Source organism: Bos indicus, chromosome 7, assembly GCF_029378745.1.
Source record: "Bos indicus isolate NIAB-ARS_2022 breed Sahiwal x Tharparkar chromosome 7, NIAB-ARS_B.indTharparkar_mat_pri_1.0, whole genome shotgun sequence".
Lineage (NCBI taxonomy): Eukaryota > Metazoa > Chordata > Mammalia > Artiodactyla > Bovidae > Bos > Bos indicus.
In genome coordinates this window covers 50,559,493-50,585,121 of record NC_091766.1, presented here as the reverse complement: position 1 = coordinate 50,585,121, position 25,629 = coordinate 50,559,493, and the positions used below count along the sequence as shown (strand labels likewise).

Below are 25,629 nucleotides of genomic sequence, written 5' to 3'. Positions count from 1 at the left end.
AGCAGCTGGTGAGGAGGGGTCCCAAATAATGGGGCCTGTGTCCCCTTCAAGGCTCAGCCCTAGATGAGGGGAGGGGAGGGGCGTCCGTATTACCCCCCTCAGACCACCAGAGCCGGTGCACCCCCTAGCCTCTAGCCCTCAGCCGCCAGCTGAGCCCCAAATGCAGTTTGCAGTTTTGACGGCAGATGTCTCTCCTATTATGATTTATCAAAATGCTTAAGGTAAATAATGCACACAGATTCATAGGGGAGGAGGGGGCGGTGGAAAGTGGGAGGGACTGAAGGGGTTAGGGGGATTTGGAGCCAAGGGCTCAGAGCATCCTTGCCCCTGTCCCCAACCCTCCCCACTCAGGCCCAAGGCTTGAACCCAGCCTGGCCTGGGGCAAGAGGGCTGAGGTGACATCAACTCTACCCAGTAGCCTGCCAGAACCCAGCCCCCAGGGTCAGGGAGCCAGTGGACCTGTCCCGCCAGGCCTGGGAGGTGGCCACCTGGAGGAAGTGGTTGAGCCAGCCTCGGCCTCACACCTCAGCTTCGTTTCCATGGCTTCACTGCGTCCTGGCTCCCCAGGGCTCCGTCGCCTTATCAACAGCGGCAGCGGGCACTGCCCTTGCCCTCACCCTCGCAGTCACTCCCCCCGGACCCTAGCAGCTGCCTGTGGATCCCACTGCAGCCGAGCCAACTCAGTCACAGGCGGTGCCCCTTCCTGGGCAGCCTCAGAGCTGGGTGAGCGGCTGGGCGGGTGATGGGGACAGGTCAGGGAGGGGCGGGGGTGTGTGGAAGGGCAGAGGCTTCTGTAGATTCAGGCTGCAGCCACTTCGGGCCCCCCTATACCTGATCCTGTCATTCCAGGGGAGGGGTCTGTGATCCTGGGTTCCCTTCTCATCCCCTACCCTCACTCCACACTGTGCTCTTTGTTTCCAAACCTTCCTGGGCCTAAGAAGGTTTGGTTAGAGAACTTTATTGGGCTTTCTGATGTGAAAAGCAATACATATTTACTGGAAAAAAAAAAAAGTAAAAAAGAAAATAGTCAAAAAGTGCAGAAAAGTTTAAGTAAGTAATGCCTGACCCTAATCCTGCATCTGGGCAGGATCACAGGCAGCATGTGGGGTGGGGGTGGGGGGTTCTTCCAGCCAAAGCCTGAGACATCACCAGGTATTTACAGGCCAGCTTCTGAAAGCAGAGGAACTTGGCTTTGTGACATTGTGTATGTCTCTCTACTTCTACCTCTCTGAAGCTCAACTTTCTGATCTAGAAAATGGGATAACTGGTCACTGCTGTCCTCACAGGGTTGTGAGGATTGAGTGAGCTGGTAAATGCAATGGACTAGCCTAATGCCTGGCACACAGGCAACAAGCTCTGCCTCTTGTGAGGCGGCGATGTCATCAGCACCTCTGACCGAGGGCAGAGATGCAGAATATGCAGTTTCCAGCGGGCTGGGAAAAGGGGGCTCTTTCTGGTACATTTCCCCTCACATGTGACTGGTACTTCAACTAGAGCTGGAAACACACAAGAGGGAAAACATGCCCAGAAAGAGGAGATAATGCGTGTATTCAGTCTACGGAAGGGTTCTGGTGCCAGGGATGCCTCACTGAGCTGCAGACCACAGCCCTGAAGCCAGGCCATGCCACCCAGAGTGGTCAGCAGTGATGGGGTTGGCACTGGGACACTAGACATGGCCTGCAGGGGTTAAGAAAGCTCCTGAGGAGGTAGCACCTGAAAGAGGAGGAAGGCATCAGTCAGGGAGAAGGTTGCCAGAAACAGACTACATCTGGACGGAGACCGGCCGCTGGCCGCCAGAGCCCCCAGCCCAGGCCGGGGCCCTGGAGGGCCTGGCGCCCCTCCCCTGGGCCCACCCCAGCTTCACGCCCTGCTGCCTGGAATCTGAGGCAGCCCTTGTTCTCTGGCAGGAGGGGAATTTAATGCCGCTGAGGGATGGCAGGTCGACAGGCGAAGAGAGATGAAAGTGTCCGCTCTGGCAGCTGGGTCGGTGCCCTCGGGGGACCCTCCCATACCCCCTCTGTCTTCCCCAGCCGTTCTCCACTCAGTGTGGCAGGAAGAGCCCTCAAGGGGCCCTCGGGGGAGATGTAGACCTTGGGGGACAGGATTCCCTGCAGGGCTGTGTGAGCTTGGGGGGCAGCTGGGCCTCTCTGTGTCGCTTAACTGCCTGCAGGGTGCCTAGGTTAAGGTCTGTATTAATAACATGCTGGTGACTGCCTGCTCCTCCCCCACCTTGGCTGTCGTCAGTACAGGGTGGCGGGTGGGTGGGTGGTGGGGGGCCAGGGCCAAGTGAACAGTGACCTCCATCCGTCCATCTCCGGCACCTGGGAGGGAGTGGGAGCTGGGGCTGCAATCATGTCAGGCCGAAGTGGCCTTGAATGCAGCAAAGCCATGGGGCCACCACCACCGCCTCTGTGACAGCAGAGCTGGGCTGGCTCTGGGAGTAGAGGCTGGGGCCCCACAGCAGAATCTGCCTCCAGGCCCAGTAAGCCCCATGTCCCTGTTGGAGGTGCTATGGGTTTTGGAACCATGAGGTGACCTTGTTGCTCTGCAAAGCACCCCACCGAGTGCCTCACCCTATGGTCTCTGGTTATGTTGCCCTTTTTTCCCTGGGAACAGAGAGGCAAGGGCATTCAGCCAAGGTCATCTACAAGGGCGCACACACACACACACACATACACACCCAGAACGTGGCTTTGACACATAGTGACCAAGAAGAGGGGAGAACTAATGTGTCTAGACTCAGACTCCCAGGCCCTGCCTTCTTTCCCATCCATGGCAGCGAGTGATCCTCCCAGAGGCCTGGCGCAGGCATCTGACAGCCAGGAGTCCAAGTTCTAATCAGGTCCCTTTACCATCTTGCTCTGTGACTTGGGTGTGTCCGCAACTCTCTCTGGACTTCAGTTGCTCATCTGTAAAATAGATAATCTCTATCCTGATGATTTTCTGGAGCCAAAGAAACAAATTTATTGAACAAATTGAAACCATCCCAGATTGAAGACAGCCTCCAACTAGCCTTGGGCCAAGGAGAAGTACCCACACAGAGAGCCTAGTTCTTGGCCCACAGTCATCCAGTATATTACAGGGGCTGTCCTGCTTCCTTCTTCCTGCACAAGGACAGTAGGCTCACAGCAGGGGGTCAGAGGCCCAATCTGGCATGCTGAGTCAGGTTCAGGGCACGATACAGGGGCCCCCGTTTGAGAGGGGGATAAGGGCAGCAAGGGACTAGGTCAGGCCAAACCCCACTGCTGTGGGGGGGAGGGGGCGCCTGGCAGGCTCTGGGTAGGCTGGGGTGGGGAGAGGCCTTTGGCGGCCACAGAGAACAAAGAGGCTGGGGTTGCCAGGATATTCTGCAGAGCTGAAGCCGGCGGTGGTGGGGCTGGGAGAGGGGCTGTGGTGGCCGTGGGAACCGTGCCTGCTGCCCCCACGCCAGCTCCCCCACCCAGACTGGGCCTCAGGGCCAGGCTGGGGTAAGAGGGGCTGCCAGGGCCCTCACTCTGTCCCCAGAGTGGCACGGCTGTCAGGGCAGAGACCCAGGAAATGCTGTAGACAAAGACACATGGCGCATAACGTGAGCATCACCGAGGGGAGCACAGGTGCACACCGACACACAATGCCATGAGCACACACCCAGGCAGTGTCACAAGGTCACAGCACGATCACAGGCCGGCAGCACACACTCACACAGAATTCTGGTACCAGTCTCAGGGCTGCACCCATGATGGCCACACAGACACAACATCGCAAACCGCAGAGAACCACCCAGGATATTGTCTCAGGGTCACGCGTACCATACAGTATGTGTTGCACATCCAGTGTCACACGTTCAGCTATACAACCTGGTATCACACTGGGTCTGTTACAGGATTGAACAATGTCACAGGATCATACATGCAGTGTCACAGGACATCCCAAAGTGTGGGGCCACGGACATCACATTCTAATCCATGGCCACACGAGGTCTCACATCAGTCTACCACACGCTGCACAGACCCATTTTCATAATGTCTCAGTGTCACGTATAGCCACAATGCTGTGCAAGACCTCATGTGGTTGTCAGGGCCTTGAAGCATCTCTTTCTCTCTCTCTCTCTCTCTCACACACACACATACACACGCAGAGCTACATGGAGGCTGGTTTTATCTCCAGCCCCAGGTGCGCTCACTTCCAGCCTCTCCAACCACCCCCTACCATCCAAGCGGGGGTACAGGGTACTTGAGGTAAAGCTCCCAGGTTACCAGGAGGTCAGGCTCCCAACTGTAGCATAAGGGAGCTGAGGGCACCCCCAGGGAGGGGAATTGGACATTCAGCTCCACAGGGGAGCCCGCCTCTAAGAACTTCTCTGTCAGATGGGAGAGCAGCAGGGGTGAGCCCACAACAGAGAGACAGAAGTGAGAGATACAGGGAGAGAGACACAAGAGACACTTGGAGACTGAGGTGCATGGGGAGGTGACGAAACACAGGAAAGGGAGTCAGAAGCAGGCAAGGACCACCAAGACACAGAGCCAGATAGAAACAGGCAGACAGGGAATCCCCTGGTGGACTGGGGGTCCCTCAGTGCTTCCACCACTGGGGCTGGGGTTCAGTCCCTGGTTGGGGAGCTATAACCTCCACAAGCTGCACAGTGCGACCAAAGATAATATTAAAAAGAGAAAGAGGCAGACATGCGGGAGCAGGGTCCAGGGCTGGGGCAGCAGCTAGGCCACTCTGTGGAGAGATGAGAGGTAGGGTGGCTGGGCTTTAGGGAGGATGCACCCCCTGAGGTGGGGGACATCTTGGTTAGATTTAGGTGCGTAATAGTTTTAAAATAACAGCACCAGCTACTATTGACAGAGTGCTTACAAGGAGCCAGGCCCTTCCCTAGAGTGATATCATTTCATTCTCAGGCAACTTGGTGGGGGAGAGACTATGATTATCCCCATTTCCCAGATGAGGTAACTGAGGTCTCATCATGTGTTCAGCCTCACAAGTCATCCCCACCCCTGCCTAGGCCTGCCCTCTCCACAAAGCACAGCTCAAGAGGACGAAGTTGGCAGAGGTGCGGGGCCTCAGACTCCAGGCTTCTCTGTGATGGAGAGTGAGCCCAGGAGCTGGGCTGTGGGCTGGCACGCGAAAAGGGGACAGGCTGGCTGAGTCACGGCATACCCCCCTTGGGGCTGGCACCAGAGCCATCCACCCCACACCTGTAGGCATGCCAACGAGGGCTGGCCGAGGCCATCTGCGGCCCATGCACTGCCAGCAGCCAGGCGGGGGCAGGCTGGGGCCTCCTGCCTGGGTGCCCCCTGCTGGCCAGGCTTCTCATCCCCACTCCCCTGAGGAGGACCCTCCCTGTCCCCAGAAGCTTCTGTAGGTGCTGCCGTTTGCCTTGTGCAGGGGGTGAGGGTGCCCTGGGCTGTAACACCTCCCCCTGCTCCCCGCTGGACGCCCCCCTTCGGCAGAGCCGCCTGGAGAGATCACAGGCAGCCACATGAAAGGGAATTTTTCCCAGGCAGAGATGAAGTTGAAAGCTGCCTCCCACTACCCCGCCTGCCCCTGCTGTGCCAGGCCAGGCTGCCGAGCTCCGGGTGCTCGGAGGGAGCTTGTGACACCCGGGGAGGGGTCGGGGGTTCAGAGCCCCCACCCAACTTGGCTGCTTTCTCTCCTCCCAGGAACAATAGCAGAGACATTCCCCCCACCTGACCGCCCACTTAGCTTCAGAAGTTGTCCCTTCCAACATCTGAAAAGCCCTCACCCACCTGAAGCCAGGCTCCAATGTTGTCAGGAAGTTCTTCCTTGAGTCTAGCTCCATGTCAGCCAGACTCAAAGCTGCTGGGTGGGAAGAGGCCCTCCTGGTCGAGTGGATGATGGCTGCGTCCTGCACACATCCAGCTTCTGTGACGTTCAGGGCTGGGGTGTGCAGCTGCCACCCCTTCCTGTTCAGGCTGCCCTGGCCTAGACCATGTGGCTGTGGTGACTGCCCCAGACACCTGGCCTCAGAGACCCCGGACAACCTTGTGCCAAGTCTTTCTAGGGGGAGCGGGGAGGGTGGGGTGGGGACAAGAGCCCAAAGCTAGGACACCTCCAGGCCCTACTCCAGCAGCTCTGAAGGGGGGTGTGTAGGGGTAGTGGAGGGGGGGTTGTCTGTGTGCGTGTGTGCGTGCTGGGCACAGCCAGGTCCCTGTGAACCTGGGCTGAAACTGCTCCCTGTAGCTTCACTTTTTTAGATCCCTGCAAGGATGAAGAAGTGAGAACCTGAACAGGCAGCTGAAGCCCCACCCCCAGCCAGAACTGCTGGCTACCCTACACTGATCGGACCTGGTGACTTGAGGTGAACAGGGAAGGTGGCCCCAGGTAAGTGATGGTCCCTGGCGATCCAGGTTTCAGTAGGGGGCGGGGGGCACAATCAGGCAGTGAGGTGCTCCAATACCAGCCACTTCTAGATTTAAGAGCATTTCCATCCTGTCCACCAGGCTGGCTGCTCTGGCTTGCCCCATTTCTGGATCCAGTGAAGACCTCATTTCCCGAGAAATCCCACTCTCAGTGTCCCTAGGCCGTCCTTCCTCCTTCCCAAGGTCGTCCCAGACAACCCCTGCCCGGCAACAGTCCCAAGCAAGGCCCCAAACCCGGACAGCAAGAAGCCAGTGGTGTTTCGTGACACAAACATGCATTCATTTTATTCACAAAACAGCCTGGTTTCCTAAAACAATACAAACAGCATGTTCATCAGCAGGAAGCTGGCCATGGGCAAGGGGGCCCAGGCCACAGGGGGGCCCTGGGCACCCACCCCCACCGGCAGGGGGCCACGCAGAGAAGTCCTTTCTTCTGTTGCCATCAGTGAGGCCAGAAAAAAGGACTTATTTTCTCTAAGGTAAGTAGCCAGGATCAGAAATAGAGACATGGGCTCCCCAGATCTCAATGGATAAATGAACAGAACTTTCATTTTTGCAAAAACATCACTGTTAGGGTTGCGGGGGGGCTCCCATTCTGGGGCCCCTTGGTGCCCCGGGGGTAGGTGGGCTGCCCCCTCCCGCGCTGTGAGCACCTAGCGGCAGCTCCACACGCATGAATGGATACAGAGGGGCTTCGACACGGCGCCATCAACATTCTCTTTATAAACATGAGTGGATTCTCCAGGCAAACTATGCACTATTTCATGGTCGGAAAGAATCAAAGGAAGTTTAAATGAGGGTGGAGTTAAACTGTGCTAAATTACAGTAGTGCTTATTAGTAACTAGATTTCAAAAGGTTACAGAAAATTTACATTCTCTACACAAAAACTGCATCTCCTGCACAGACAACATCGACATCGACACAGGAAGGAAACTGATTGTCCATTCTTTGCCCAGGAAGTCTCGATACTTTATAGATTCGTCTTTACCTCTTTTTTGTTGTTGTTGTTCTTCCAAAAAAAGCAGTTAAATTTTTTTTCTTTTCTTTTTCTTTTTTATACTAGGGACGTGGAGATGTTAAAACGACAACAAAAAATATATATATAAAAACAGGAATGAAATCTGTGAGAGAATATTTTTGGTTCTAAAGACGGGTGCATCCGTTTGTCTTCGCCCGAATCCCTTGCCGGAGACCACACGAGCAGTGACATTGCACGGAGAGGGCAGCTTTGGGTTCCCGCCGCCGTCACTGAAACCACCGGAAGGCGGCTCCCGTCGGAAGCATCACCTTCTGGCGGGGGCGGGAGACAAAAACAAGGAGAGAGTTCAGTCAGGGTCCGGCTGGGCCTGGTGCAAAGACGTTCCCCCGTGGATGGCCTCCTGGCGGAGGGATGGGCATGGAGGAAAAGCAGCCACCCCGTGGAGTTCCTGCCATCCTGGCCAGGCCAGAGGAGCCTGGCCCGCTGGCCACTGGAGGGCCTGGAGCACCCTGAGGCCAGCTGAGCCACTGTGCCCAGGAACGCTCCTTCCGGCCAGGAAGACCCCTTTCCCTGGTCCAGAGGCCACAAGCGCCAGGTGGCCACGGTGCCTCTAGGAGCTGTGTTCACGTTTCTGTTCAATGAGCGTGTACTCAGGTGCGCTGGACGCACACAAGGATGTGTGCCTTGAGCTATGCTACAGTGTGTAGTGTGTCTGGAGCTGTGGTGAGGTGGAAGGATGCTTGCTGTGTTTATTAAGACACTGCGTCTATAATAAGACTGTGTACAAGGCAGGATGTGTGTGTGTATCTGTCTGTCTCTACACAAGAGGAGAGTGGGTGCCTTTGTGTGCATCCAGGTATGTTCTCTGGGCAGGAGAGCAGACATATGAGATTTAGAGCTGGGTGAGGTGAAGGGGATAGCCACGCTGGGGTGCCATTATCATTTTGCAACCATTTTGGACATTTGCGTCAAGCCTATTTGCAGAGGGGCAAGGCAGGGCAGGGACAGCTGGCTGAAAAGATGCTTTTATACCCAGGCCTGGCATCACAGTGAAGCTGTCATGGCTGGGGACATGAGGACAGGCCCTGCCACAAGGATGGAGAGAAAGCATCACGGGAACCTTTCTGCCTTCTCAAAACTAATCCACAGTGGACAAACTTTGCCCACATCCCAGGCTCAAGCCACCTCCCAAGCCCATAGGAACCCTGGCCATTAACTATGCAGCCAGACTGAACTTGGGGCCTCCAGGCACCCCAAGTCTGTCACTTAGATGTCCAGAGCTAGGGTCTTCCAGGACTCAGGGCAGAGCAGTTGGCACTGGAGCTGCTCTATTCTTGGGAAAGGCTCTGAAGGGGCAAACGGAGGGCTTATCCCTCAAACCCAGAGGATCTACAGGACAGAACCCCTCAAATGGGGCAGGGGAAAGTCCCAGAATCTTGGGTCACAAAGTGGAAACTTTAGGACATGTCTGAAAGTCAGAGACTTAGGACCTGTGTGGGAATCTCAATACCTGACCCAGAACTCTGGGTGGTGCGGGGCAGGGGGTAGGGGGTTGGGATTCAGAGTCCTGGGGTCTGGAGGGAATGTTAGGCCCCCATGTGGAATTACGTGCTTGCCTAGGTTGCAGACTACAACCTAAGGGCATCTTGGGATGTGGCTCTGACTCTCGGGGCAATGAACTGGTGTCTTGGAGCCTGGCCTAAAACTGCAGAGCCCAGGGACAGCCGGGCATCACCGACACAGGCCCAAGCAGGAAAGGTGGGGATGGGGACGGGGGTGGGTTTGGACTGCCAGACAGACACAAGAGCCCACACACCTCCCTCTAAGGCGCCGTTACCTCCAGAGCAGCGGAAGGCTTCTTTTTGAGTTCCTCACATTTTCTGAATTTGCAAATCTGATGGCCAGTCTTTCGGTTCCTACAACTGCTGCACTGCTCACAGTTGATGCGCCGCCGGCAGGGCGCACACATGCCGCAGCGTTTCCGCTTCTTCTTGCCTGAGCTGATGGCGGAGGCCAGCTCTCCCTGCATGGGGTACTCAGCCAGGCCGGCCATGTGCAGCGCGCTCTCAGCCAGGAACACGCCCGCGGGGGTCATGATGAAGAGGCCCGGGTTGATGGGAAAGGCGCCCAGGTAGGGGAAGTCGGACTGGCCGTTGAGGGCTTCGGCACCCGCCACAGCCTCCATGTCGGGCAGGCCGGCGCCCGCTTCGCTCATCAGCGGTAGGTGCTCCTGCACCACGCGCTTCAGCATCTCCGTGGACTGCGCAAACTGCTGCAGCGTCAGCTGTCCCTCGGCCGCCAGCTCCGTGGCGCGCTCCGCCTTGCTCAGCAGGCTGGCCACAGCACTGCTTTTGTGCTTTGAGGTAGAGTTGCTTTTGTCCACAGCCATGGCCGCCGCCAGGTCGTGCCCGTTGGCCAACAGGGAGGCGGCGGCTGCGGCCGCCTTTTCAGCTGACTCCCCGCCCATCATGCTGCCACCGCCACTGCCGCCGCTGCCCCCAAACGAAGAGTAGTGGGAGAGGGGGCGGGAGCGGCGCAGGCTCTTGTTGAGGGGTTCACTGATGATGCCGCTCTTGTTCCGCCGCTCGGGGGGTGGGGCGTCATCCGCCACCGAGGCTGGCGCAGCAGCGGCCACCGCCGCACTCTTGTCTGCCACTCCTGCCTTTGGGCCACTGCCACTGCTGCCATTGCTGCTGCTGCTGCTGCTGCCGCCGGTGTCCTGGGGGCCACTGCTGAGGCTCGACATGGTGGGCCTGAGGCCCTGACCCCGCTGCTGGGGGAGCCTGCCAACTGCGGGGGGTCCACAGACAAGCACCGGGGTCCTGCCGCCCAGGACAGAGAGACCTGGTGGGAGTTGCCCCTCAGCGCAGGTACATGGTCGGGTGTCCACGTGGAAGTGCTTTCACTCTGTCAGGATGAGAGGATACAGGGTCAGGGCAGTGGTAAACACCTTCCAGCCACCAAGTGCATCGCCACGGCAACCACCACAGCCTCACCAGGGCATTCATCAAGTGCCAGCCAAAGTTAGGAATTTCTCATTTGTACTATCTCAGTTAAGACTCATAAAAAACCTACAAATAGTGGCTAGGAATATCCTATCTGATAAGGTGAGGAAGACAAGGTTTGGGAGAAGAACTGACTGTCCCATAGATACATGGCCACTCAGCAGCGCAGTGGAGGCTCAGCCGGGTCCCCCTGCTAGGGTCTGGGAAGACTTCACCGAGGCAGGTGGTCCTTCCTGTAGGGGGAGTGGGGGTGGAGAGAGCAGGAGAGCTCCATTAACCTCAGAGGTTACCCTCTGCTTCCTAATCTTTCACTGACCCAATTATGTAAAAGAGGGGTGGACACAGAGCTTGGCAATACAGACCAAAGTATGGAAGCTGCTTCTGGATGCTCATTAGAGATTCCTAATTTTGTGTTAAGCCTTCAGTTGTGTTCGACTCTTTGCAACCCTGTGGACTGTAGCCCGCCAGGCTCCCCTGTCCACAGGATTCTTCAGACAAGAATACTAGATTGGGTTGCCATTTCCTTCTCCAAGTGATCTTCCCAACTCAGGTATTGAACCTAGGTCTCCTGCATTGCAGGCAGATACCATCTGAGCCACCAGGGAAGCCCAAGATGCCTAATACACGTTAATTATCTCAAGGCTCTGTCAAGTCCTGCAGGTAAAGGTAAGTGACTTTGTTTCACAGAATTTGCCAAATAGAGCACAGAGCCCTTATTTGAAGGAGCACGTACCCTCCTGCTAGAGGGCAGGCAGCCCTGTGCCAGAGGACAAGCCTCCTCCTGTAAGAGTAGGGGGCCACCCTTGTGCACCCATCAGCACATACTCCCCACTCCCTCTCAACCCCAGGACCCACTCTTGTCTCTAGATAGGCCTCACTGCTGTGCCCCAGCCTGGCTCCCAGATGGGTCTGGAGAGAGCTCCCAGTGGGAGCAGAGAGCACAGAGTGGACTCTGGGCCAAAGGGACCCAGAGGTGTGACCCTCTCAGGAATGGAGTCTTTTCCCAAGAGGAGGTGTGACCCTCTCAGGAATGGAGTCTTTTCCCAAGAGGAGGTGTGACCCTCTCAGGAATGGAGTCTGTTCCCAAGAGGAGGTGTGACCCTCTCAGGAATGGAGTCTTTTCCTTGGCCATGTCCATGTGTGGGGGTGCCCCTTCCCAAGACAGAGCCTGTTCTGCTCAGGCCCCAAGACTAAGGCATGTGAGCAGCCAGGCTCCTTGGCCGGAGCTCTGGAAGAAACTGTTCCAGATGGAGCGGAGTGGTAGTTTCCTCATCAGCCCTGGCTCCCTAGCATCTGCCTGCCGTGGCCCAGCAACCCCCAAGAGAGGGGTGGGAGGACGGGGCCCCGCCACGAGCAGCTGGCGACTCAAGGGGGAGGCGCACATCTGGCCGGGCCTGTCCCGCCCTGGGCTTGGGGGTGGTGCACACTTCATCTCTGTCCCCAGGCAACCCCACCATCCCCGTCACAGAACTCAGCCTGTCCTGGGAGGTCATCCAGCCCAAGCCTGTGAACTGACAGAACGGGAAATCGAGGCCCTGGGCAGGCAGGGCCCCTGGCGCAGGACTGCTAAGGAGTGGCCACGAGGAGAAGCGAGTGCTGGCAAGGGAAAAGCTCCGTTCTCCAGGGTGAGGAGAAGGCAGGCATCAGCAGCCAGCCAGCCACTCTGCCTCCCCAGCAGGTACTGGCCCATCTAAGCTCCTTCGTAGTGAAGGCGGATGAGTGGTGAGGAAGAGCTGGGCAAGCTGGCAGATTCCACTAGGACAAACCCAGGATGGCCTGGCAAGGTGTCCAGACTGGGCCGGGGGGTGTCACTGGGGTCAGAGTCATAGTAAGAGGAAAGGAGGGTGAGTGCATATGCATCCCAGGATAGCTATGCTCTATTCTACCCACCAAGACTCCAGCCCAGGCTGGCTGTTGGGCCCTTGTCATCAGAGATCAGGGCCCCTCCAGGCATCAGGGACCCTGGCTAGGTGTGGGGGACCATGACCACTGAGACCAGGGCCAGTGACTATCATGCCAGGTCACCCAGCCCCTGCCCATCTGAGCTCAACTACCCTGCCCTGGACCACAGCCCCAGATGCAGGGTGAGGGAAAAGATAGGAGGAGGCAGGCGCCCGCGGGCTAGAGAGGTGGGGAGGGGAACAGTCTGTGCCCCAGCCCCTCTGTGCGTCCCCCCGCCTCTGAGGCCTGCAGGCTGGTGGCAGAAATCGATAGCTGCATTAACGCTGCTTTTGCTCCACTCCCTCCCTCCTCCCAGCTCCACGATCTGGCTCTGCGTGTGGGGCGGGCAGGTCAATTAGAAGTCAACTCCCTCTGACACAGACACAGCCACACAGCCAGGCCTGTGTTCAAGCTAAGTCTCTCTCTGCTTTTGTCTCCATACCAAGTCTCTCTTGGTGGGGATCTAATCTCATGTTCTGTTTGTCTCTGGCCCCCTCTTTGAATCTCTCCAATCTTTCATTTTCTGTCCTTCCTCAGGGACTCCCCTCGCCTAGCCCCCCCCTCCCCCAACTAGGTCCTGGGACATGCTAAGCTCAGGCCCAGAGGACGTGATATGTCATGGAACAGGTGCTGCAGGCAGTAAACGCTGGTTTGTCAGCCTCAGAAAGTGAAGTTGGGGGTACACGAGGACTGACACACAGGGTAACTCTGTCCTGAAACCCCAGGGTGGGCAGATGCCAACCTCTAGTCCCCATGGCCTAGTCCCCAACCGAGGCTGTCCCAGATCTGCCCCATACCTGGCCCATCTCCTTCAGACCCTGGGAAAAGCTTACACCCTTGTCCCAGCAGACCACTGACCACAGGGCTCACGGGCTCTACTCATGAAAGGGAAAGACATAAGAGGAGACCTTCTCCCAGGCCCCAGCCTCTACTGCAAGACACACAGCAACCCTCTCCCAGGCCAGAAAGGGCCTGGCAGTGCCCAGGCAGCAGGGGAGGAGCTGGGGCTGCGTTGAAGCGGAGCGGGAATGAGCGGGAGGGAAAGCTGGCGGGCAGGCGGGCGGCGGCGGGCGCATCCATCATCAGCCCTGCCAGGAACGCATCCAGCCCCCAAAAAGAAATACTGCGCCTGAGGAGGGACAACAAAGGGCTCCGTTTCATCAGCAATGCGGAGCCAGCGCCCCGCCGCCCCGCCAGCCGCGGTCAGCCCACAAAGGACCCCTTTGTCCATGCAGGAGCCGGGCCGGCCGGGAGCGGGGACCAGGGGCTGACGGGCGGGGACAGAGCCCAGGGGGCGGGGGTGGGGGGGAACCAGTCATGGAGCGCTGGGGGGCAGAGGGGGACGCGAGGCCAGAAGAATAGAGACAGGTGGTGGGGACAGAGAATCCAAGACACAGAACTCAAGGGGTGGGTCAGAGAAAGGGGCTGATAGAGGACAGAGTAAAGGGTCAAGGTTAGAGCATCGTGGGGAGCAGAGACCAGGGCAACTGGGTTCAGAGACACAGGCTACCTGGCCCAGCCCAGGGATGAGAGGATCTGAGAGACATGGAGACAGAACCCTGAAGGGAATCCCATATTTGAGGGCCTGGGGACCAAGAGAAGGCAGTCGGACATGCCCCTGGGAGAGGGAAGTGGAGGCAGATGTCGGGGAGACCAGATGAGCCCTGGCCCGCTCTGGTCTAAGGCCTGGGAGGAAAAGACAGGAAGGAGGGCTGGGGGTCAGGGCTTCCCACTCTCAGGGCTGAGCTGTGGGGCCCCACCTCCTACGGGCTGGAGCTCACTGGCTGTCCTGGGACGTGAGAGACAGTCAAAGCTGGGGCCACTCCTCCCTCTACTCCCAGACCCGGGCCAGCCCCAGAAAATATGGGACACGGCCCTTCCCTAACCAGCTCTGGCCAAGTGACACTCAGGCTCCCTTATCTAAGGGACCCTATCTGCTAGCATTTAGTGAGCACCTACTGCATCCCCGGCCCTGTACTCCCATGTTCTACATGTTCTCTCTCCCTTCTGATTCCTCCCCAGAACTCAATGAACTGGAACTATGAACCAATTCCAGAGATGAAGAAATTGAGGTTCAGAGAGGTTCAAGCTGTTGGGCCAAAGTCAAAGAGTGGTTCCCCGTAGGGGAAGAACTTGAACCCAGAGCCCAAGTGTTAGTCACCCTGCTTTGTGACTGCTTTTGCTTTACCAGGGAAAGGTGACCCAGCCACCCTGAGGCTGCCCTCACCCCCTCCCTGTGGGTTGTTACCATGCTTGTCACCTTTACGTGGTCGGGGGCACGAGCTGTCACAGGCCCCAGGGGAGTGTCCCCACCCGGGAGCTTGGAGATATCCAAGCAGGAACAGGGAATGCTGGACCGGTGACATCATAATGCCAGCTGGCAATGAGGTCACCAGAGGTGGTGGCAGAGCGCTCACTCCACCCTCTGTGCCAGGGGAGCCCAAACTGACCTCAGCAGGGCTCTGTCCCGGGTCCTCCAGGCTACACAGCAATGGGCAGGGATGGGGCAGGAGGGCATGTGGGGTGGGCTGGAGCTGTCTTGTCTGCATGTAGACCTGCACACAGGTGGCCACGGTGAGATGTTCTGGACCTTGCACACAGTAGCAGTAGCAGCCCCATGCCCTGTGGCCCTGGGAAGATACAGACCAGACTGGCACTGCTCTGGAGGGTTACAAAGGAGCTGGGCTGATGGGCACATGAACCAATGTGAAACGGGAGGGAGGGAAAAGGATTGAGCAGGACACCGGGACCTTTCTGGAGGAAGGGGCTGCTTAGCCTGTGAGTTAAGGATAAGGAGAGGTTACCAACGTGGACACAAGCTTCAACGGGTTCCCAAGAAATGGGGAAGCGGGGGCGAGGTGTGTCTATGAGGTTGGCAGGGTTTCAACTGGGCGGGGCCTTGAAGTCAAGAACAGGATTTTTTTTTAAACAGATTTACTGAGGTATAGTTGACATACTACAAAATTCACCCATTCCAAAGTATGTAATTTAATCATTATTAGTGAATTTATGGAGTTGTGCAACTATCCTCCTACTCCTCTGCTGCTTGGAACAGCCGTCCCGCCTGCCGAAGGAGGGCTTCCTGGAAGAGGCAGCATTATCAGGGCCTTCAGGATCCCAGGCATGGCCCGGCAGAGCCCACCAGCGTTGCAGACTTGCAGACCCTGGCTCATTGCACCCTTCCCCACACTTGGTGTGTACTCCTGACATGCATGCTACACCCCCTCACATCCCTCCAACCCACCTTGATGGGCTGGTATCCTTGGTCTCCAATGGAGAGGGGGCGTTGGACAGACTGACTGATGGTGGGCAGGCCAGACCACAGGCTATGGTGGTTGAACTAAGCTGAGCAACTGGTATGTGTGGGGGTTTCCATCTCTGATTTCCATGATTCAGCCTGGGGAGTTTCCAGAGGGGAAAAAAAAGCCCTACTCAGGCCTAAGGAGATACACACGGTGACACCAGTCTTGGAGACCAGGAGAAATGCAGGCCTTCCTGGAGAAACCAGGGCACACAGCCAGCTGTGGATGGACACAAATACAAGGACACACTGACCACTGTTGGCACCCAGGGGATGGTCTGGAGCGGGCCACACCCTCAATGCCACTAGGGTCTCCCTAAGACTAGCACCCCAAGACCAACTGCCAAGGACAGAATGGGGGTGGAGGCTACAGTCCTATTTCCTTGACTCCACACTCCCTGGCCTTTTATGCCCCTTTTCTCAGGCAGGCTCAACCCCCTTCCCTAAGGACTGAAACATGCTGCTGAGAAAACCCAGGAGTATATGGGGTTCTGCCTGCCCTTACAGAGCGCCCAAAAGGAGCTGGAGGAGATCAACCCATTTCATGGACAAAAACACTGAGGCCCCAGGCAGGAGGTATGCTCTGACATGGGGCTCTAAGGAATGAGGTAAGGATCCTGGGACACCTCTGATAAAGACAAGGCCTTCCTCAACAGGCACCTCCTTTGGGCCAGGTTCCTTCTTTAGAAAGGTCATAGGAGCTGGAGGACTCTCCTTACTGTGTGACCGTGGCATATGGCCTCTGAGCCAGTTTCCCCATCTGTAACATGGCACCACGAGGATAACAGCTACACGTATGGGGACCTTTCTATGTGCTAGACGGTGGACATTCCTTGTCTCATAGAATCCTCCTATCCACTTTCTGAAGGAAGTACTATGATTGCCCCATTTAGAACAGACAGTTTGATAAGCAATTGTGAGAAAATGATTGCCTCCCTGTTTGGGAGCTCCTGGATCATAGACTAAGGTTTCCCAAAGTGGAGATGTCTGAGCTGACACTAGCCTGGGATCAGAGCCCACACTTTCTTAGGACCTTCCTCCCGGTGGGCCTCACCACGGGACAAGCCAGGGAAAGCCAACTCAGAGATATTTGGTCCCCAATGGGAGAGGGCATGTATTCACAGGACTGGCCAGGGCATGGAGTCGGCAGGTCCAGGTTCGTGGCTCCATCCTGTCCCTTCTTACTGACTTTGACACCTTTCCCCACCTTAGCCTCAGCTTCCATCTGTAAAATAGAGATCACTGGTTCTTGCTCCTCACCCCAAGCTGCAGAAACCATGAGCCCAGAAGGGCCTGTGGGGAAGGAGGTGGAGAGATACAGAAAAAAGACTCCAGATAGCAACCCACCCTCCAAATTCCAGGAGGAAGGGAGATTTTTCAGATTGGGAAATTGAGGCTTGGAGAAAAGGGTTCTGAGCAGGCCATAGGGTTGGGACCGAGCTCCAGAGGATGTGAGGCTGATTGGGGTTAGGAGCATCCAGCCCTCTCCCTTTCCTATCTCCCCAGAGGACATGATAATAGCAGACCTCAATAATGAGCACTTACTCTCTGCTACATATTGTGCTAAGCATTTCACATGTATTTTCTCACTGAAATCTCTAACTCTTTAACTACTATTAACCCCTTTTACATATGAAACTCACCTGCCTAAGGTCACTAGGTCAATCAGCGCAAGAGTCAGGATTTGAAACCAGATCTCTGCGACTCCAGGGCCTGGCTCTCCAGCACTGCCCAAAAGCTCTGAGGCACATTTTGGCTAGAGGGTGAGGTCCAGGGGCACCATCTGCCTAGGGGAACTCTCTTGGTTTCTCATCGGTCCTGGGGGGGAGGTGGGTAGTTCTCAGGCTCTGAGCAAAACACTTTGGGACGCTGTCACAGAGAAGTCTGCAGCTGTACCCTAAGGCCCAGGAAGACAGGGGAAGGGGCTGCGGGTGGGCCGGACGGGCCAGGCTGGGCCAGAGCTCCGGGCATTCCGGCGGCCTCCGCAGGAAGCAGAATGGGACGGAAACCGGCTCCTGCCTCCTCCCCCAGAATCCTGTGGGCAGCCTAGCCGGCCTGCACAGAGGCCCTCTTTGTGCCTGCCCCAACCCGCCACCCGCGGCTGGCCCAGGGTTTTGAGTTTCCTGGGGGGTGGGGGCCCCACCACTGCTAAACCTCCAGCTACCTCCCCCTCTTAGAGGCTGTCACAGCAGCCCGCAGCTGGAGGAGGAAGTGAGTGATGACCAGGGCTACCCCAGAGACCCCGGGGCCTGACGTGTATCCACATCTCATTCCCCCAACACACCCTAATCAGGGGCTGGAGGTGGGCAAAGGACCCAGAGACAGAGCCTGAGAGGCCACCCCCCTGAGCCTGCCCTCCCTGCCAGCTGTCACCAAGCCCATCCTGACCCATCCAGGACTCTCCCATCCCATTCCATCTCAGTGCACTTGTGCCCAGGCTGGTGGACATCCATGGAGGCTGGCCAGGTGGGTAGGGTGACCCATCTGTCAATCACCATTTCCTATTTTCCAGGAACTCCCTGGACACACAACGTGCATCCAAGCGAAGGCCTCAAGCTCATTTCAGCATTTCGGGGGTCCAAAGCTCCTTGGGTGTTGCAACTGCTCAAGAACACCGGACCCCAAGGAGCATGCTCGAGTTGGAGTGTATATGGTGAGGAGCAGCACGAGGGCCAAGTATATCTGCGTGTGTCCACCTGGGAGGTGTGTCAGAAACCTGTGCACATTGCATGCATGAGAATGTGTCTGGGGCTATGCCCAGGTGTGTGTGTACAGTCTCAGTTATTACTCTGTGGTTTTGAGTACTGACATACAAATGGGGCTTAGATACCAGTGGAGGTGGAGGTCTCTGTGTGACCTCCTGTGTGTAGGAGTGGAGTGTGGCTATCTGCATCTGTGGATGTATGTGTATGACTGAGTGTGCATGTGTCCAAGTAGAGTGGTTTACATGGTGGCTGGATATCTGTGGGTTCTCCTGGCCTGTCATGTGTGTGTGTGTGTGTGTGTGTGTGCATGCACTCACTGTGAGTTCTATCAGGACCTCTGAGGGCTTCTGAGATACGGGTCTGGGGCTCAACTGGCATGGGGATGGCACAGACAGGAACTCATGCCAGGTGCTGGGGCCCCTATGGAAACAGGAAGCTGCCCACCGGAACACCTGGGCTGTGGTGGAGATTGGGCTCCACCCAGGTTCAGTCTGTACCCCTGAGAAATCAACCCAAGGCTCCCCTAGCCAAAAAGCTGTCCCAGCCTCGAGGGAGGCACCTGCCTCGTCTGCCGTTCAAGATCCAACAGCTCTGGCCAGCATCTAAACCCGTGAGCCTGGCCTGAGCGAGGAGAAAACTGGAAAACAAAAGCCCCCAGACCGCAGGCCCTCCCTGCAGAGGCGTGGGGGAGGCAGGCAAGAGGCGGGAGGCTCAGGAGGAGGGAGGGAGGTGTCGCCGCAGCCCCGGAACACAAAAATAATGAGGCGAGAGGGGCTGTGGGGCCGAGCCGGCTGGTTCCGGAGTCGCTATCTGACCTTGACAGATGCCACAGCTGGGCGCCTGGAGAGGAGCCGCCGCCACAGTGCTGCAGAACAGCACCCCCACAACCCGCCACCTCCCCCAGACCGGGTCGATGGAGGTTCAGGCAGGCCCCAGCCGCAGGCAGCCACCCCACCAGGTGGGAGCTGGAGGACCTCAGAGTGTAACCCAGTCAGGCAGGGGATAGAGGGAGGAGATGGAGGCAAAGAGAGTGAGTGGGGGCAGGACCACTGCAGGGAATGGGAGGCAGCAGTGGGGTCTCCGGAGGGCACCCTGGCCCTCAGGCGTGGCTGTGTGTGTAGGAGAAACACGTAGAGCGTACTATTGTGCTTGTGTAGCTATGAGGCTGAGAGTGTGTGGTTAAGAGAAGCAAGTTGTGAGTGTGGGTATGACAAAGATCGTATGTGTGTGTGTGTCCTTGGGGTCACCGATCACTCCCCTGCCCTCTTCCAGAGCCACACCTGTCCTGGCAGGAGCAACCCACGCTGGGGTCAGGTGTGGCGGGGTGCAAAGAGAGCCAAAGGCACCCTGATCCCCGGCTACCACCAAGTTCCGTCACTAGAAGACGGAGGAGAGGTGGCCCTGTGGTCATCCTGGCCTCCCCTTTCTCACCCGCAGGAGTGCTCCAGGCACAGAGATGGGCGTGGGGCTGGACGCCACCACTCTGGGGACACCAGTGAGGGGCTGGGGTACAAGCTGCAGGAGGGGATGTTGGGCTGGAGGCAGATTAGCAATTCTGAGCACTGGCTACATAATTAAAAAATCATTACGGCAGGCGGGCGGGCAGAGCCATGTGAGCTCACGCTCAGAGCGGGTGGGGACATGGCCATGGCACTCCCCCTCCCACCGCTTCCCGGAGGAAAAATCCCACCTGCTAATATAATTATGGAAAAACACAAGCACAGAAATTCTGTTTCAGCAAACAACATGCCTGAGTGCCCAGGGCCTACCTGGCCCTCAGCACAGTGGGCTGGCTGGTCACTGTGCCCAAGGCTCCCAGCAGTAAGCTGGGTCCAGACCCCCACCTCTTCCGCCTCAGCGGCCCCCAAGAGCAGGGGTGGAGGTGTGTGGGGGACATGTAAAGCCCAGCTCCTCAAATTCCAAATCCAACAGAAAACTGGCCCGTCCTGATAGTTGACAAATGGGGAAACTGAGGCTAAGGAATCCGTGTAAGGTTATGGTGTTTGTGGCAAAGCTACAGCACCAATGGGCCACCCCAGGAACTCAATCCCCTCCCGTCCCCTGTAGTCCTCCAGCTTCCCTATCTCATCGTCATCCCCCGGCCCCATCCGCTCTTGGCTGGGGGGCGGTGGGAGAGGACACACGAGCAGCTCTCTGCCCGAGTTGAAACTGGACTGTTCAAGTCAGCTACTCCAGCACCGCCCAGCCCCTAACTACGCCGGGATCCTAGGGTGAGGGGGCGCGGGGAACCCCAGGCTCCCGTTCGGGGACAGGGCGTCCTGGGCTCGGCTGGGTTAAGGTAGGCCAGCAGGGCTGGCTCCCGCCCCGAGAACGGCGGCCAGCTCTGGGGCACAGGCCCCAGAACGGCAGGAACAGCCGCCATCACCTCGGGCCTGGAGCGGGAGGCGGCGGCGCGGGGAGGGCAGCCGGGCCTAATTAGTCTGCCTGGGACCCGGGCGGGCGCCGGGGTGGCAGACGCGGCCGCCGGAGCCGCGCAGGCACGTCTGCGCCCGGCCGGGAGGCGGCGGGGAGCCGGGAGGCCGCGCGCCCTGGGACGCGGTAGGACAGGCGGGCGGCCTGGGAAGGCCCGGGATGAGGAGATGCCGGCCCCGAACAGGCCTGCCTTCCCTCATTCCTCGGTGCCACCAGGCGCAGCAATTAGAAGCTTTCAAAGTTTGTCCTTAATTGGTTTCATTTTTGCCTCATAAATGATTCATGGCCCTGGAGGTCTGGGAAGGGGAGGGAGTGGCAAGGGGAATTTGGGAGCCAGGCCCCCTACCTGAGGCTGGAGAGGGGCCTGCAACCTTTGCCCAGTTGAAGAAGGGCTTGGGGAAGCCTCAGGCAGGTGGGATCCTCCAGCAAAAATAAAAAACCCCGGCCCTCTCCTCAGGGCACTAACTAATTAGCAACCGTGACTTCTCTGCAGACCAGTTCTGCAGCCAGGCCCAGAGCCACCGCAGCTGCTGCGGCCCTGGGAGGGTGAATAATAATATAATGATAACAAAATAAAAGTGTCAATAGTAATAATAAAGATGGTGAACACTTAAAGTTCTCACTTAACTTTCGGACACGCAGTTAAGAACATCTCTTTTAACCACCAACCCTAAATCCCCAAACATTATCAGGAAGAGGTACCAGAATCCCCATTTTGCAGTTAAAGAAACTGAGGCTTGGAGAGCTTAAGGTCACTCCTCTGCCCCTCCGATGCTCAAACTCCTCACTCCCCAAGGTCTCAGTAGCTTGGGGCTTAGGGCTGGACTTCTGGAACACTGCCAGTGAGTTAGGAGCTGCAAGTCCTAAGGAAGCCTGCAGAAGACCCCAGAAAGGTCGAGTGATGCCATATCCACCTGGGCCAGGTTAGCTCCGTCCCTCACAAAGCTGTGTGACCTTGACTGAACAATGTCTTCACACACCCTTAACTGGCCCATCTGTCAAATAGGAAACAGCGGCCCTATGACCCCCACCAGCGCTCACTTGTGCTGGGCATGGGATCAGAGAGATGTCATGGACCCCATGCTCAGGGAGCTCCCAGTCTAAAAGAATGTGGATGTACACAGAGAGAGGGGCTTAGTAGAGTCTGTGCAGAGAACTCCAAGCACTCAGCCAGTCACCTGCTGAGGGCTTCTTGGGGGTGAGGTGGACAGAGGAAGTGTCTCCCTTTTAAGCACGTTCCCCAGTGGCTCAGATAGTAAAGAATCCGCCAGCAATGTAGGAGACCAGGGTTCGATCCCTGGGTCAGGAAGATCCTCTGGAGAAGAAAATGGCAATCCACCCATTGCCTCCACCCAATTGCCTGGAGAATTCCATGGACAGAGAAGCCCTGGTGGGCTAAAGTCCATGGGGTCGCTAAGAGTCGGCCACAACTGAGCTACTAACACAACCCACACAGAATGCTCAAGGAATGGGTGTGGCCCACTTAAACCCTAGGCTAGAGGTCAGACCTTGAGGAAACCCAGAACTACAGACTACATCAAAGGGATATTTGATGAAAAATGCCCAGCTTAGTCTGTCCAGGACAGTCACTTTTATTCTGAACAACAATGAGAGGTGAGGTCTACACAATTATCTGCAAGGCCCACTTGGTCCCTAGGGACCTCCTGGAGGTAAGGAAATGCACTCAACAAATTCAGGAGCAGATGCTATATGGGGCTTTCTGGTGGCTCAGTGGGTCAAGAATCCATCTTTGATGCATTAGACGCAGAAGACATGGGTCCAATCCATGGGTCGGTAAGATCCCTTGCAGGAGGGCCTGGCAACCCACAACCCCAGGAGAATCTCATGGACAGAGGAGCCTGCGAAGCTACAGTCCGTAGGGTTGCAAAGAGTCAGACACAAATGAAGTGACAGAGTAAATGCTGTATGGACTAACTCCCCCTAGAGGCCCCAGGGCTCTGGGCCGCTAGCTGGCGGCTCTTGGGTACCTCATAGATACCACCTCCTCGTGTGTCCTCCAGCTCCTGTCCCAACCACTTGCACCAGATTTCCCTCCACAAACTCTGCCTTCTCAGGCCCTGGCACTTGCTCAGTTCCATTGTCTCCCTGCTCTCCCACCCAGCCGGCCTCCACCAGGCAGCGAAACCGAGGCCTCAAGTGGTTATACCTCCCACTGTCTCCTTCCTCCCTGTGCCTCCTCACAGCCCTCTGAGTGGCGTACGTGATCGTCCCTGTGTCCCAGTGAGGAAAATGAGGCTCTGAGCAGAAGCTAAAGGGACTCATCCAAGACCACACAGCTTAAGGAAACCCAGGCCCAAATCTCTTGAAAGACCACGTTGCTCACCTTGCTGGCCTGCTAGAGGTCACATCCCTGACCTGAACCAGGACTAGCTACTTCTTGCCCGAGCCCCGACCCATCTTCTGTCTAGACAAAAACTATACTGAATCCGCACTCCTCCAGACACAAGATCTTGGTCAGACCGTTGTGGTCAAGGGCCCTGCAGGGGGCCCAGGAGGTAGCAGGGGTCCCTACATACTCCGAGAGCCCTAGGGTATGGGGCCTCCTGCCTCAGCCCAGTTGGGTCATCCCAAAGGTTGGGTGGGAAAAGTCCCAAGATACAGAGTACCACAAATGTCTGGGGAGGGGTGTGGAGGAAGCACAATGATGTCAGGGTGGAGGGGGTTGGCCATGTTCTTTGGCCCTCTCTCGGGTACAGTCAACTTTAAGGCTCCTATCACACACTAGGGAGGGGGCTGCCTCTGGAAAAAAGGAAGAAGCCTAACCTTTATACATCCGCTACTCCATTCTGCTGGAGAATATAGCTGAATGGCTTGGGCAAGTCATACCCTCTGAGTCTTCAGTTGTTTCATCTGTACAGTGGATCCAAACTCTATGGAAAAGCTTTGGGAACAGGTTTAGAGGTTTTCCTTGAGAAAAGGGATTCAGAAAAACTGGATGAAACACTCGGTGGTCTATGTTGGCTGGGGGCACTTGTATAGTAGAAGCTTGACAACTGCTTGATAAACATACAAACAAGTGGCTGAGTTCTCAGACTTCAGAGTGCCTCTAAGCAGGTCCAGGCGACACCGACTTCCCAGGTGTCCCCCCTGAGCCAGGACATTGGTCTGCCCAGCCAGGTCTCTGGGGTCCCTCTCCCCGGCCTGACCATCTCAGGCGGGTCAGCACTGACGTCAGCAGGACCAGCTGGGCGTGGAGCCCGCCACCTCTGGAACAGCCAATTAATTAACTTTTTCAAATTAATTTCCCAAGCAAAATTCCATAATTACATCTGTCTCCATCAGCCTGAGCTGGGCAGGCAAGACGACCCCGCAATGAGATGGAATATGACCATACCAGGGGGTGACCATACTGGCCCCAGGAAGAGGTCAGAGACACTGGAGGTTGGGTTTAACCCCAGCAGGACAATGGTCTGGTATCCTTATGGATGCTGAATGGAAGGGGAGGGGGCCAAGAAACCAGAGCCCTGCACCCCTGCAAGCCAGGCGGTGGAGGGCTCAGAGACACCTATGCCTACCCAGCTCATCCTGCTGCCCCCACCCCCGACTCTGTGCCCCCAAACCACAGTGGGTCTTGGCAGGGCCCAGGAGCAGCACAGGCATTGCGAGGCTGAGGAGGCCACGACTGCGGCGTTCTAATTTCCCAAAGGGGCTGAGATTAATTAGCTCACACACAGGCGCAGAGAGGGAGAGTGGGAGCAGGGGCGGGTAGCGTCAGGCGAGGAGCTGGCTGGCACTCCCCCCACCCGCCCGGCAGGCAGTCAGGCGGCCTTGACAGCCTGGGTGCTCTGAAGGTCAGTGGCCAAGCCGGCTGAGCCAGCAGACTGGCACTGTCGCCTTCCCAGAAGCCCGGAGACCAAGACTGGGAGGGGCAGCAACCAGGACAGCTGGTGGAGGTGGGGGCGGGGGCCACACTGATGAAGTCCGTGCCAGGTGCTCTGTCCACACCCTCTTCTTTTATTCTCCCAGCAGGCCAAAGAGGTAGGCACCATGGCCTTCCCATTTCACAGATGAAAACACTGAGGCTCAGAACTGAGTTAAAACTCACGCAAGTTGTGGACGGTTAATTCCGTGCTGACACGAGGTCTGCAGGAGCCCTGGGCCTGGGGGACCCGGAGACCAGCTGCAGAGTTTGTGAGTGTGGCTGTCTGACTGTGGCTTACCTCTGTCTCAGAGCATGTGCTCGGCAGACTCTCAGTCATTTTAGAGATGCAGAAACTGAGACCAGAAAGGGGAAGTAACTTGCCACATGGCACAGGGCCCCAAACCCAGACTTTCTGCCCCTCCATTTCAGGCCAGCACCAACTTCCAGCAAAACAAACCCAACTCGGTGACCTGTAGTGAGACCTGCCCCAGGGCCACGCTGTGCCTGGTGCTCTCTTTAGCTAACCAGTACACTGATGAGGGTGGGGTGGTCACTGTCACCCTTGTGTACAGAAGAGGCGGCTAGCTCCAGCTCAAGGGCACTTTCTTAACTTCTCCCTGCAGGGCTCCCCAGAGAGGAGAAAGGCGTCCCCAGGGAGGTGGGAGGGTAGGGATGGGAGAGGTGTATGATGCTGATCAGGCCCCTAAGCAGTTCTCACAAGCCTAGCAATTGACCTTCCCAGAACTTGTCTGCAAGAAGATCCTTGCAACCCTAGGGAGACTCAATCCGCTCCCTGGGCCACGCCTTGACTCCTACCCGACACCCAGTGAATCATGTCTCCGCAGAAGCCAAGGGCAACAGGGCTTACCCTCCCCAGGCTTACGGGATCAGCAGTCCCAAGGTTCTTGGGTCCAAGATAACAGACGGCCCTAGAAGAGTCATGGGGTGGTGCCTAGGTGGGGAGGGGGCTGGCCCAACTAGGAATATTCTTCGTTGTGTTAATTATGGGAGATGGG

At 57.1% G+C, this 25,629-nt stretch overlaps 1 protein-coding gene and 2 long non-coding RNA genes across 8 annotated transcripts in view; 2 read left to right on the top strand and 1 right to left on the bottom strand.

The window, feature by feature from the left end:
* The first annotated feature begins 577 nt into the window (after positions 1-577).
* On the top strand, positions 578-8,139 carry LOC109562085 (uncharacterized). The gene is made up of 3 exons (XR_002181123.2): positions 578-723; positions 6,187-6,327; positions 7,430-8,139. It is a non-coding gene; the product is annotated as an uncharacterized lncRNA (long non-coding RNA).
* The window catches only part of CXXC5 (CXXC finger protein 5), a 35,543-nt gene continuing 16,537 nt past the window's right edge, over positions 6,624-25,629 (bottom strand). For 3 of the 5 annotated variants that reach the window (XM_070793678.1, XM_070793677.1, XM_019965036.2), the window contains exons 2-3: positions 9,183-10,252; positions 6,624-7,656 (exon numbers count right to left, since the gene is read on the bottom strand). In XM_070793678.1, the coding sequence (XP_070649779.1) occupies positions 7,612-7,656; positions 9,183-10,091 (954 nt within the window). In that variant the 5' untranslated portion in view covers positions 10,092-10,252 and the 3' untranslated portion in view covers positions 6,624-7,611. Of the gene's footprint in view, positions 7,657-9,182; positions 10,253-14,741; positions 14,880-23,514; positions 23,633-25,629 lie in introns of those variants that run through there. The other 2 variants (XM_019965037.2, XM_070793679.1) reach the window with 2 other exon arrangements.
* On the top strand, positions 14,755-20,595 carry LOC139184174 (uncharacterized). 2 transcript variants are annotated; one of them, XR_011567705.1, is made up of 3 exons: positions 14,755-14,865; positions 15,294-16,200; positions 18,105-20,595. It is a non-coding gene; the product is annotated as an uncharacterized lncRNA (long non-coding RNA). The 2 variants fall into 2 exon arrangements; XR_011567704.1 differs by lacking the exon at positions 14,755-14,865 and having other exon boundaries at positions 15,370-15,484; positions 16,017-16,200.